This window comes from Capra hircus, chromosome 19, assembly GCF_001704415.2.
Source record: "Capra hircus breed San Clemente chromosome 19, ASM170441v1, whole genome shotgun sequence".
NCBI lineage: Eukaryota > Metazoa > Chordata > Mammalia > Artiodactyla > Bovidae > Capra > Capra hircus.
In genome coordinates, this window is record NC_030826.1 from 51,716,702 (window position 1) to 51,730,062 (window position 13,361).

At 52.4% G+C, this 13,361-nt stretch overlaps 1 protein-coding gene across 1 annotated transcript in view; it reads right to left on the minus strand.

Moving 5' to 3' along the window:
• The window catches only part of CCDC40 (coiled-coil domain containing 40), a 44,915-nt gene continuing 31,759 nt past the window's right edge, over positions 206 to 13,361 (minus strand). Inside the window, exons 13-20 of the mRNA XM_018063643.1 lie at positions 9,375 to 9,620; positions 8,209 to 8,422; positions 7,622 to 7,791; positions 7,440 to 7,531; positions 5,898 to 6,018; positions 3,637 to 3,825; positions 1,950 to 2,108; positions 206 to 995 (exon numbers count right to left, since the gene is read on the minus strand). Coding sequence (XP_017919132.1) covers positions 750 to 995; positions 1,950 to 2,108; positions 3,637 to 3,825; positions 5,898 to 6,018; positions 7,440 to 7,531; positions 7,622 to 7,791; positions 8,209 to 8,422; positions 9,375 to 9,620 — 1,437 coding nt within the window. The 3' untranslated portion in view covers positions 206 to 749. The remainder of the gene's footprint in view (positions 996 to 1,949; positions 2,109 to 3,636; positions 3,826 to 5,897; positions 6,019 to 7,439; positions 7,532 to 7,621; positions 7,792 to 8,208; positions 8,423 to 9,374; positions 9,621 to 13,361) is intronic.

The following is a 13,361-nucleotide window of genomic DNA, read 5'->3' on the forward strand; positions in this document are numbered from 1 at the left end:
TATAAATTAATAATAATAATAAAAGAGGAGCAAAATTTTCAAGTGAAAAGTTGGATCCTGTGACCCTGTCAGGTGGAACCAGGCACAGAAAGCCCTACACAGCAGTGTCAGAGTGGGACTGAGGGCTTCACTGCTTCTTTGTGGGGTTTGCATTTCTGAAATATTTTAGAATAAATACACTTTTTCTCGCACATTCAGGAAAAAATTTTATTTTCCTGCTGAAACATTTAAAATTATAGAACATTTTCCCTTTAAACTGCAGGGAAGGCATAGGTAGCAGGTGCTTGGGAGTCAGAGTGTGGGGGGAGGCGCCCTGGGTGGACAAGGACTCTGGACAAGTGGGGAGACAAAGGGAGGTCTGTATTCACACACCTGTGTGATCTCACCTCAGGCTTTAGGCCTCCAGACGCAGCCAGGGATTCACATCCCCTTGGACTTGCTCCCATAAGTTGGGAATCTGGATTTAACCTATGCTGGAGGTGAGGGCAGGAGCAGAGGCCTGTATTTCCAGTTTTACTAGGAGAAGTTAGCCCAACGTGGGAATGCAGGTTTGTGTTCACTGACACTGCCTTTGCAAGTGGGACACTCATCGAAATGGAACCACAAATGCAGGGATTTCCTACAAAAAATTCCTACAATGCCACCCTGTCTCTCTTAAATGGTGTCATTCTCTGTGGGTAGGAAGATTCCTGTTCTGATGACACATAAGACTGGTCTCCTCCTTGTGGGGGTTGGAGTCATCCGGCTCTCTAGGACCCGGATGACTCCAGCCTTTTGGCGATGGACTGGCTGACCTTGAGCAGGGACTCTTGGAACTGGGGGTACTCTTCCTTCACGTGATGGAGGATGGTGCTGATGCTGACCAGCCTGTCGTGCAGACGCTTGAGCTCCATCAGCAATGACTGCTTATTGTGGTGCGTGAAGACGTACCGCCCATCCTTCACGGCCTGCAGGTACTTGAGGCGCGTCTGCAGGGCCACGAGCTCAGAAAGATTCTTGGGAGGGACAAGAGACCCCATGTCAGGCTATGTGTGTTCAAAAGAGGACACCTGCTGGCCTGGCACGAACCCCGACTTGAGGATGCGCCAGTGGAGAGCTTGGCAGATCCAGGGGAAGAGGCTGATGGACCCGCCCTCACCCACAGTCCAACCTGACACGTGCCCACCACACCCATCTAAGTTGATCGGGCCCAAACACTGTAGCCCTGCGTGACCCCTGCCTTCTGCTCACACCATTTTCAATCCAGCAGAAAATCCCAGTGGGGCAGCTTTGAAATGACACGTGGAGTCTGATGGCTTCTCACCAGCCTGAGGCTACCCCTGGTCCATGCATCCTTCTTAAGAACTATGATGGCCTAAGACAGGTCCTGTGTCCACTCTTGGCCCTCACATTCCATACTCATCGTGAGAACCAAAAGACTGCAGTGATCCTAAGTCACTCCTCCCCACCCCATCCCTGACGGAGCAGCCCATGGTCATGGTGCTGCCCCCTCCAAGCCTTGCAAGCCTGGGGCCTTGGGCAGCCTCCACTCCTGCTGTACCTGGGAGTGCTCAATCCCTTGCTTCCCCTTCAAACTTTGACTCAAATGTCACTTCCCCTGTGTGGCCATCTCCGACCACCCTGCTTCCTAGGGCTGCCCCCATCCACCTGACACCCCTTCTCTGCTTCCTCTTCCTCCAGAGTGTCTGTCACCATCAGAAATGAGGTATCATTTTGCTTATTAGCTTGATTATCTGTCCTCCCATCCTCAGATGGTGACCTTGGGGAGGGCAGGGGTTGTCACCTTTTCTGTTCGCTCTACCCCATGCACCCAGGACAGTGTTGGCCCGTGGAGCCTTCATGAGCAATGTGAGGTGGACGACAGCAGTAGGTTGCTATGATCAGCCTGGGCTTAGCTGGGCCAGAGCAGGCCTTGCTGCTGGGTTCCTGTGGCCCTGGGGCTTGCCTACCTGTCGTTTGAGGGTCGCCAGCTGGTCCAGCTCAACTTCGAGCTCGTCGGCCTCAACCTGCATCTTCGACAACTGCTCCTGTTTCTCCAGGAGGGAGTCACTCATGGATTTTTGAGATTCTTCCAGTTCCAGGATGGTTTGGGTGCACTCCTCGGTGGCCTGGGGCGGGGAGGAGGGGGTGGTGAGACAGGAGCATCCTGGGACCCTGCCCCCAGTTATTCAGCGGACAGAGAAGAGTCAGGCAGGGAGGACCTCCCAGGACCCTCTATGCACACAATCTGGGAGGATTCCAAAGCTGGGGTGTAGGAGAGTGCCTCAGGTGGGGAGGCCAGCGAGGGAGCCATGGCCGGATACTCTCTGGCAGTAGGGAGAGGATTCTGTTGCCAACCTGGGCAGAGGAGGCCCCTAGGGAGCCAGGAGGGGTGGAGAGGGGTGGATAAAAGAAAGTCCAGGAGTGGCCAACATGGCAGAGAAATGCACAAACCAGGACCAGAAAAGGCCCCTCTGCACCTCCAGGAATGTCCAAATATTGAGCACTTGAATCAAATCCATCATTTTCAGCTACACTTTCCTTATGTGGGACTCCCCAGACCAGGGCTATTCCAACATTCTCCACCTGGTCCTCTGGGTGACACCACGAGGTGAGGACCCATTTCACAGGTCAGTAAGCCAACGTACAGAGAGGTCAGACAATATGCCTGAGCCACGAGTAGAAGAGCAGGGCTGGGACCCATGGTGGGGCTCCAAGGCCAGGTTCTGTCTCGGATAACCCTTGCCTCTCTGGGAGGGGTCACTGCCCCTGTCTCCACTGACAGATGAGGAACTGTGGGGGTGGAAGGTTTCTTACTCACTGAGGCCACATAGCCAGCCAGTGGGGGCTGAGGGAAATCTGAGCTCAGAGCCCGGCCTGGTGACGGCAAAAGGAGGCGGCGCAGGGGCCGTAGCTGGTCCCCTCCCTGGGCACGCACACACCGCATGGTTGGTCAATGTGGCCAGGTGGACGGGGACATGGGCTCGAGTGGGTGCCCTCCATGTTCCCATCAGCCCATCCCCAGCACCCACTGGGCATCAGTGACACAGGGGCTCACACTCTTCACCAACACTCCATGCTTCCCTGACACCATTTCTGTTAGAAGAGGGGCAGAAACAGGGCCGCTTCCAGTCCTGAGCTGCACCTGCCTCATGGCTCTTCTGTTAAACCCAAGACAAACTCCCAAGCAAAGGCCTGATCAGAGCAGGGCGGTAGGGACACCCGGGAAGCACCTGTGGATCTGGCCACCACTCTGTCTTGACCCAGAACCGGCACGTGGGGTGTGGGGCTCAGACTTTTGTCCCCCAGTCCAGAAGAAACTGGCCTGTCTGACTCAGGAGCTGAGCTCCTTCCAGCCCCCAGCCCCTACTGCCACTTGTCTTTCTCATAAAACAGCCCTGACATAGCAGCTGGGACCGCAGCTCCAGGAATGAGGGGCAGAAGAGGCGGTAAGGCGGATGAGGTGGGGAGGGATCCCCCAAGAAGCAGGCTGGAAGGACCGAGTGAAATGTCAGCCCAAGTCGGAGAAAGTGCCTCAGAAATTCGGCCCTGGATGGTCATGCACGGACACCTGCCAGTGGGGCCGATGACCCAGCCGACCACCCGTGGACGGGGGGCCCGAGGCGGGGCTTCTTTCCCATGGCCCGGCTCCCCTACCTTGTGAATGTCCCTGATCTTCCGTCGGAGCTCAGTCTGCTTGTGGTGGAAGTCTGTCCGGGTGAACAGCTTCTTGTCCATCTTGCTCTGCCCCTCAGCCCGGGTGGAGATGGTATCTCTTCGGGTGATGGCCAGCTCCATGTCCCGAATCATCTTCTCCTGCTGCTTCAGGAGCTGCCCGTGCTTGACCTGGGTGCACAGGGCAGGGGGGCTGGGCAGGAGAGGGGCCCGCGCCGCCTCCCTCCGCACCCAACTGAACCAGTGGGGAACTCGTGCGGGTGATGCCCCAGGGAAGAAAGGAACGTGGGGGCTTTGTCAGCTGGTCAGAATGATTTCAGTCCATGTCAAGAATACCAGGTCAGCAGGGCGACACTGAGAAACCGACAGAGACAGGGGTAGATGGGGACACTTGAGGACCACATGCAGCCTAAGGTTGGGTCCTGGAGTAGAAAACGGACATTAGCCAAAAAAACAGTGATTTCTGCTTAGAGTTCGTAGTTTGGTTAACTGTATCACACCAAGGTTAATTGCCTTGTTAGGAAAAGGCATCGTGGTTTTGTGAGATGGTGGCCTGAAGGGTCTCTGGGGCCTGGGGCTGGGGGCTGGGCTGTGGTGGGAGTGGGGCTGTGAGGGGTGTCTGAGAGCTTTCTGCACAGGAGGGCATGGTCCACGTCTCCATGGGGCGGTGGCCCCGTTATGTACACTGGACATTTCAAGTGAGTTCACATTACTGCATGTAAGCTTGTTTATGGTTTAGTCGCTAAGTCATGGCCAGCTCTTTTGCAACCCCATGAACTGCAGCTCGTCAGGCTCCTCTGTCCACAGGATTCTTGGCACAAGAATACTGAAGTGGGTTGCCATTCCCTTCTCCAGGGGATCTTCCTGACCCTGTGATCGAACTCATGTCTCCTGCATTGCAGGTAGGTTCTTTACTGCTGAACCACCAGGGAAGCCCTGTAAATAAATTATTCCTCAATAAAGTTGATTTAAAATAACAAGAGGGGGACTCCCCTGGCAGTCCAGTGGCTAAGACTCTGTGCTCCCAAGGCAGAGGGCCTGGGTTCAGTCCCTGGTCAGGGAACTAGATCCCACATGTTGCAACTAGAGATACCATGTGTTGCAACTAGACCCAGTGCAGTCAAATAAATAAACATTTTAATAAATCAAGATGGTGTGGATTTGGGCTCTTAGATCAGTGCACACAGAAGACAGCCCAGAAAGAAACCCCCCAAAATATGGATGCTGATTTCCATAAGGATGTCATTGTGACATTGTTTGTAGTGACAAACAGCATCTTCACATCAACCTGGGAAGGCTTCGTTAAATTATGTTGTATCCATAGGATATTCTGCAACTATTAAAGAAAGTTCATGTCTGTATCACTAAAAAAAGAATAAGTTGCTAAGTTATATGTACTATTTTGGTGAAGGAAAACAAAACTGAAACACAGCTAGGAGGGAGGGGGCTGGCAGCCCCATTTGTGTGTGTGTGTGTCTCCCTGTGTGTATGTGTGCACCTGTGTATGTGTGTGCATCTGTGTGTGTGCGCACCTGTGTGTGTTGTGTGTGTGTAAGCTTTGTGGTACAGTGCTTGACCTGCTGCAGCAACATACATGGCTTCTGCGGTTTGAAAAGTCAGTTAAATGGAGGGCTTATTAAACTTATCAGTAGCGGATGCATTTGATCAGAATTCCTCTGGACTCAGCCAGCAGGGTTATTATTGACCATGTAATTATAAAAGTGATATATTTCTTTTTATGACCTGCTGTGATTTGTATCCTTAAGTTCCTGAACCTTTGGCTCAGTGACAGCCTGTGATTTAATTACCAGCCTTTTTTTTAAGGTAATGAAATCCAGCTAAAGATGACAGTAGAGAGAAAACATGCCTCGATGGGGAAACGTGGTGTGTTCCTTGCACTCTGTTACTGAGTGAGTCTTTTTGGTCCAATGGTGGGATACATCTCACAAGTGGGTCATGAGATTGGGTGGGGATTGGTCACAGTCAGCATTTAGAAATACTGGAGTACATTGCTTGCTTGGAGTGAGGGTAACATGGTGATTCGTGAATACCGTGCAGGTCGCTGTGTGTCCTGTGACCATTTTGGTGCAGTAAGAATAAGAACTGGACAGGCACTGGTGGAGAAAGTCAGCAGGGGGAACAGCGAGTTTCCTTGGTGTGCTTGGAGTGCAGGCTGCTGTGCCAGAGCGGTTTCTTCCCAGGACCCCAAGCTCCAGGCCCCCCACCTCCCTCCTTCCACCCACCTTCATCCTGTGTATCTCTGCCTTCATGGCCCGGATCTCCATCTGGCCTGTCTCAGAATCCACAGAGGCCCGCATCTCTTTTGCCAGTTGGATTTTTTTCTCCCAAAGCATGATCTGGTGTCTTTAAGGGGAGGGGAGACAGTGTAAGAGCTGCAGAACAAAGGGTTTTCTTTCTGGAGCTTCGGTGAGCATGGCGCACTGTGCTTGGGGTGTACTGTGCTTGGGGCGTGCTGTGCTTGGAATGGGCTCAGAGCTCACAGAGCAGTGTGATGGGCTGGGAGACCCTTGCCTTCCTGATGCAGGGTGCCCTTGCTGAGCAGGTGGCATGCTTAATTTGCAGGCACCCAGGCAAGGGTTTAAATAGAAACAAATGTTCCCCATTTTGGGACCAGAAGGTAAACTCAACCCCAAGGCCTGCCATCCTCACCTAGAGAGAGGGGGGACAAGGGAGAAGGCAGATATGTAGCTTTAGGAGAAGCTGAGTAAGTCAAATATAAGTGACAGAAGTTGACATACGGAGAAGTCAAAAGCCTAAATAGACCAAGAGCCTGAAAACTATTAAAATGTTAGCAAAGACATATGCCCCCTGTTGTCTGAATGTTTGTGTCCCCACCTCTCAAATCAACATGTTGGAATCCTCATGCTGGGTCTTTGGTGGGGGCGCGGGTGATGAGGTCATGAGGGTAGAGCCCCCATGAATGGGATTAGTGCACTCATAAGAGACCCCAGAAAGCTCCCCTTCTCTTACCACCCTGGGAGGACACAGTGAGGAGTCTACAACCCAGAAGAGAGCCCTCACCCGACCTCACAAGTACCCTGATCTCGGACTTCAGGCCTCAAGAACTATGAGCAACAAATTCCTGTTGTTTATAAAGCCCCAGCCTGTGGTGTTGAGTTATAGGAGCCTGGAGGCACGAAGATCCCCTGAAAAAGTTCCAGGTAGTGTTATGTGTCGACTCTGTCAAAACGCAGGGAACGGATGGTCCCTTTGCCACCCAGCGCCTTGGGAAGCACATGACGCCAAGTAGGGTGCACAAAGGGCAGCTCAGGGGTCCTTCCAGCCCGGAGCGCAGACCCGTGCACCCCGAGGGGGAAGACATCCGCAGAAAAATATAAGAAAGGCTGCTTCAAAGGCAGACAGAGAAAATCGCACTATGGTTTAAAACAAAAAAAAGAGGGAAAGAAACCCACAGAGAAAATGGTAAAGGAAGAGGGCTGGATTAAGCGTGATTCTCCTTTCTACTCTGCACTCACTGCTGTGGTTTACAATGCTTACCGTTGGGTCTGGATTACTCTCATAAACAGGCAACAGAAAGATCACACAGGTTTTAAAAAGTCTGTCCTGAGGGAAGCCACTCCACTTCCAGTGATCGCCATCATGGCTTTGCAGAAGGGCTGCCCGGAGGCACAGAACTCCGCTGTTCCCAGGGATCCCGCTCAGGTTCCAGGGCCGTGCCCCCCCCCGGCCCTCCCCCCCCACCCCGCAACTGGTTTCCGTGAACTGTGGGCAGCGACTCTCCGGACCGGCGCCTGGGCACTCACTCCGCCTCCACCAGGCTGTTGAGCACGGCTGCCTTCTCCTCGCTCAGCTGATTCAGCTTCTCCTGCATCTCGATGGTCTCCCGCTCTGAGGCCTGCGTCGGGGAGGACAGGGGGCGGTGGGCGGGGCCGAGGGCTGCGCGCACCTGCTTGCCCCGCCCATCCGCTCTGAGCCCAGAGCGCACCTTGAGCGAGCGCACGAACTCGCCCTCCGTGGCCAGGTTGCCCTGCTGTAGCTCCTCGGAGCTGCACCGGTTCTGGTTCATCAGCAAGTTGAGCTTCTTCAGATCGTTGTCCAGGTCCTTCATGTGGCGCTCGATCTGCTTCTGCTCCTTCTTCTCCTGGTTGATCTTGTCTGTGGGGAGGGTGGCCGGGGGTGGGGAGTGGCCCCTGGGGGTTGTGATCGGGGGTGTGTGCCCACGGCGCCCTCCCTCCCCGCTGACCCTCGGGCATCCCCATCCAGACGGCGGAGGCAGAAGGGGATGTGGTTGCCGCTCAGACACTGAGTCCCCAGGAAAGGCCGGCAAGCTCTGGGGCAGGGGGTGGAAAGCAACGACCCCGACCTCGCACAAGCAGGTTTGGGAGCCCCGAGGGGTGGACAAGAAGGCGGCAGGACCTCTGGGAAGAAACAGGCACGATGTGTCCAGGCAGAGTGGGCCCAGGACACCGGCACCACTTCCTGTGGGGCTGCCGGCCTGGCTGACCCGGTGGGACCAGGTGGCACCAGAAAGCCTCAGCAGGTGCTGTGGAGGGGCTGGGCAGGGGAGCTCACTTTCTATCCGTATTTTCTTCTGCTCCAGGATGTGGATCTCCTTCTTGGACATGTTCAGGGAGATCAGGTGCTCCTCGCGCTCCTGCGTGACCTTCACCATCTCCTGCTGCAGCCGCAGCCAGGTCACCTGGGCCTGTGTCACGCTGGTGTTGTTTTCCTCGATCAGCTTGGTCAGCCTCTTGATCTCCAGCTCCAGGGGCCCCACTTCTTCCCCCTGAAAGCGATGTTCACCAGAAAGCAGGCTGAGTCCCTAAACTCAGGTGGGCTGCAGAGGGCGGGGACACCTGAGACCATGCCTCTGTATGCTGAGTGGGGGGATCTTTACTCAGAGGGCCTAGGGGCCCTGTCGTTGTGTCCCCTCTTGTGCAGTCCCAGGCCATATCGTGTGACCTGCTGTGGGAGATTCTGTTTTGGTGATTTGCCAGTCTGCCACCCCCTTCCCTTCCTCCACTGGCCTGGCCCCACCCTGCCCCAGTCGTGTGGGGCCTCTGTTTCCCAAAAGGGCTTTGCAAATAGTCTTTTCACAACAGACTGTCATAGGTTAGGGTCTTTACTCCCTTGGAATCCATTCGGGTTGCAGCTCTGAGACCACGCTCTGGTTGGGGTCTACCTAAGAGCGTGCCCACCGACTGCCCCTGCTGCCTTGGGATTTGAGGCTGTTGTGGGGTCCTCAGGTCAGGGACACTGAATAACCTGTAGAACTTCAAGCCTCAAACCCATCAGACCACTAAGAGCAGCGGTGAGTGAGATCCTGCCCACATAGTCCATGGGACACACAAACTGTCAAAAGAAGACAATTTCGTGCCAGGCGGAAGTTATACCGAATCCAGACTTCAGGGGCCATAAGTAAGGTTTCATTGCACATGGGCACACTCGTCTGTTTACCTACTGCCTGTGGCTCCTCCTTGTAACTGCTAGGGTGAGGGGTTGCAACAGAGACCGTATGGTCCATAACACCTGAAATATTGACTATGTGGCTTCACAGAGAAGGTCTGCAGACAGCCCCTGAGTCAGCATTCTACACAGACATGTACATTTCACCCGTAAGAGGGGTAGGGTGGGAATGCCTGTGTCCTACATGAGTCCGTTCCTGAACATACGCAGTTTCGGAAATGGCCAGGCACAGATATCAACCCGAGTGGCCTCTCCTGGTCCCGGGGTCCTACCCCAAGTTCAGAAACCATCTGCTCCAGCTGCTTGTTGAAGAAGTTGATGAGGCCTTGCTTTCTTTCAATCAGGATCGTGCGCCTGGAAATTTCATTTTCACTGTTGGTGATAAGGTCGCTGACTTTTTTCACTTCCTTGTCCAGCTCAGCCAGCGTCTTCTGATGCATGTCCAGCCTGCAGTTGGTGTTTGTGACGTCCAGGGTGGCCTGAGCAATGTCGCCGTCAATTTTGGAAAGATGTGTCACCTGAATAAGCAGAAGGGAACAAGTCTGAACTTTTTCTCTCTTTCTGAGAGGCTCCCCATGAGCTGGTTGGCTTCTTGTTTTCCTTGGTCTGGGTATTCATCTGGTGAAATTCTAAAACAGAGGAGGATGTTGTTTTTTTCTCCACTTTATGACCTGTCAAAGGACTTACTTGTTTGAACCCTAATGATTCCTCACAAAAAAAGAAAGCTGATATTATTATCTTTTCTTATCAAACAGTAAAATACATTGAAATGGGGAAATGTAAAAATACAGATGATCACCCATAAGTCTGCCACATAGTTATCCAGCATCACTATTTAGAATCTATCCTGCCTTCTTGACTTTGTATATAAACCCTCCTCCTCCCTGCCCAAACAAAAACAGGGTCACACTGTACATATAGCTTTGAAAGCCATGTTTCAATTTGACACATGTCATGTCATTTTTAATGGTCGTATAATACTCAGTTATATTTGTAACAGAGATTGGGAAGCAAGTCACAGTTGTCCCTGGGAATGTCATCTGTTCCACAAGTACAGGGGCCCTGCTGTCGACAGCTCATGTGCTTTTGGTGAAGAAAACCAGCATGCCTGCCCTCTTTGAGCTTGTCGTCTGTCATCAACATTCCTACTCGAAATAATGCTATGACAAATGCCAGCTTCTAACTTCTATTTTATGGGACAAATGTCCTTTGCATTTCACTAAAAAATTGGACATCGTCCTGGAGAGAAAAGATTGTACTGTGGGGTGTCATTTACCACCTGGCCAGAGGCTTGTGATCCTGGAACTCTTGCCAACCATGGTTTTGGGGTTGGGAGCTTCAGCCTGGGGCAGAGCTGCCCAGGGCTTCTTGGACCTGCCCTCTGTCCTGAAGGCTGAGCCAGCCCACCCTGCCTCCTCTGCAGGTTTCAGAAGACAGATTTGCTCCATTCTTTCCTACAGTGGAGAGCTGATTGTAAGGACACTTGTGAGAATTAGGGAGGGAGGCAGTTCAGGCTCACTTTGGTATCAGGGCCCTTTTCCCTGGACTGTGGCTATGCCTTGACCTTGCCAGCCAGCCTCTCACTGTTGGCTGCCCAGCGCCTCCTGCCCATGCAAATCCTCAGCTCTCTATCAGCCTGCGGCTCCCACCAACTCCTGCCCATGCTCCAGTCATCTCTTCTCTTCCCCCACGTGACCCCAGCTGGCTTTGTCAAACACCCACTCTCTGACCAACTATCATGCCTGGCTTTCCAGGACATCCCTAGGTTTAAAGTCAGATCTTGCCAGCATCTCAAGGCACCCAGCTCCCTATGGTCACAACTTGGCCCCTTTGGCTCCTCTGAGCTCTGGTTATCCACCCATCCCTTTCTTTGCCAAGATTATCCAAGGTTGCCAGGTCTTCACAGGGACCGTGCTTCCTCATCATACTGGAAGGGCTTCAGTTCCTAAGTCTCCTTTCAGCCACCAAAGAGGCCAACCAGAGCACCCTGACCTCCCCTCAGCCTCCTCAGGCTGTTTGTCCCCCATGTTGAGACCACCCTGGCCTCCTCCTGGGACATTGGTACTGCTCCTTTATTAACTGTGTAGACCCCATGGTTCACCTATGCCTGCAATCCCTCTGAACACAGCTCTGGATGATTCTGTCCCTCTACAACTTCTGCTCCCTGTCCCAGATATCCTGTTTGCCACCAGGCCACAGGGGTATTGAGCAGTTGGAGAAGTGCCTCCTTTCAAGAGCTGGATTTGCTATTGGCTATTGCAATAAATGCTGGCCCAGGACTCTTTATTGCCCTCATGTGGACACGAACAGTAGTACACCTACTGCCCACAAAGCGCTCCAACACACGCTGGTTCAGGACTCTTTACTGCCATCCTGTGGACATGGCTGGTAGTACACCTGCCACCCACCAACTGTTCCAACAAATGTGGGCCCAGGACTTTACTGCCCTCGTGTGGACACAGATGGTAGTACATCAGCCACCCACCAAGTGTTCCAAATGCTGGCCCAGGACTCTTTACTGCCTTCCTATGGACACGGGTGGTAGTACACCTGCCACACACCAACTGTTCCAACAAATGCTAGCCCAGGACTTTATTGCCCTCCTGTGAATATTGGTGGTAGTGCACCTTCTGCCTACGCATTTTTGTAATAAATACTGGTCCAGGACTCTTTATTGCCCTCCTGTGGACATGGGTAGCAGTACACCTGCTGACCATGAATTTTTGCAATAAATTCTGGTCCAAGTCTCTTTACCGCCCTCCTGTGGACATGGGTGGTAATACTCCTACCCCACGAATTTTTGCAATAAACGCTTGCCCAGGACTCTTTACTGCCCTCATGTGGACATGGGTGGTAGTACACCTGTATCCCACCAAGTGCACAAATGCTGGCCTGGGACTTTTTACTGCCCTTCTGTGGACATGGTGGTAGTACACCTACTGCCCACCAAGTGCTCCAACAAATGCTGGCCCAGGACCCTTTACTGTCCTCCCGTGGACATGGGTGGTAGTACACCTACTGACCATGAATTTTTGCACCACATGCTGGTCCAGTACTCCTTACTGCTGTCCTGTGGACATAGGTGGTAGTACACCTATCACCCGCCAAGTGTTCCAACAAACGCTGACCGAGGACTTTACTGCCCACCTGTGGACATGGGTGTTAGCACATGTGTTGCCCACATGGGTGACTGGGAAAGGGGGACACCAGGGAGCCTGGGGATCAGCCTCTGTGATGTTGCATCAGGGCCGGGCAAGTTTATTTCACACTCACCACACTGCATAACTTTTCCAGTGCACACTTGGGTGCCATTGTTTTGCTCCCAGCAGGTAGTCTTGCCCCCACTTCCTGGAATAAGAACTGGTAGGACTCCACTAGCATCAACCAGGACGTCTCAAGGAGACCCAGGCATGCACAGTCTTGGCTCCAGCCCCCTATCCTCAGTTCCTGGGCACAAGCAAGCCAGGAGCCAGCTTGTCTCCTCCCAGGTATCTGGGAGGCATGAGGTGCCTCAGAGTTCTAGCAAGCCACGTAGACAGCACCCTGAGGCAGGGGGTCACACAGGAAGAGCCAAAGAAGAAACAACCTAAGTAGCAAACTGCTTTTTTCAGGACATAGAGACCCCTGCTCAGAGAAAGGAAAGACCCTGGGGGAACAAAAGAGAGCTCTTTCCAGGGATAAGGATTGGGTCCTCAGTCCAGAAGGGCCAGTCACACTCAGGACCTTCAGGCACATTCTGGGAAAGCAGAGGGTCAGGCTACTCCATGATTCATTGTAAATGCTCCTACCAATTTGACCAGGGTCTCTGCTGCAGCAATTTACCTCAGACATGTGGACAAAGATATGTGAACAGGTATGTTCAGTGCTGAGTTATTTCTAAAGTTTAAAATCTAGAAACAACTTTAAGTGTCCAAAGAGAGAATTATTAAAGAAAACATGTATATTTGAAGGATAAAATGCGATGCATAAACCAACAGGCACTTTTTCTAATAACATTTATGGAAAATGTTATGTTAAATATGACCAATAATGTAAAATAAAACACTACACACATAGTGAAAAATTAATGGGCTCCTACACTTGTTGTTTGTGCACTTTTCACTCTGTGTTGTGTTTCAGTAAAATTAATGAAAATGGATTAGAGTGGTTTAAAGACTGATATATAGTAAGAGTTCTATGTCCTCTCAGGTTGTGTGTGCATATGTATCTTCACATGTCTGTTCATGTATGTGAACAGGTTAAACAAATGTGTGTGTGTG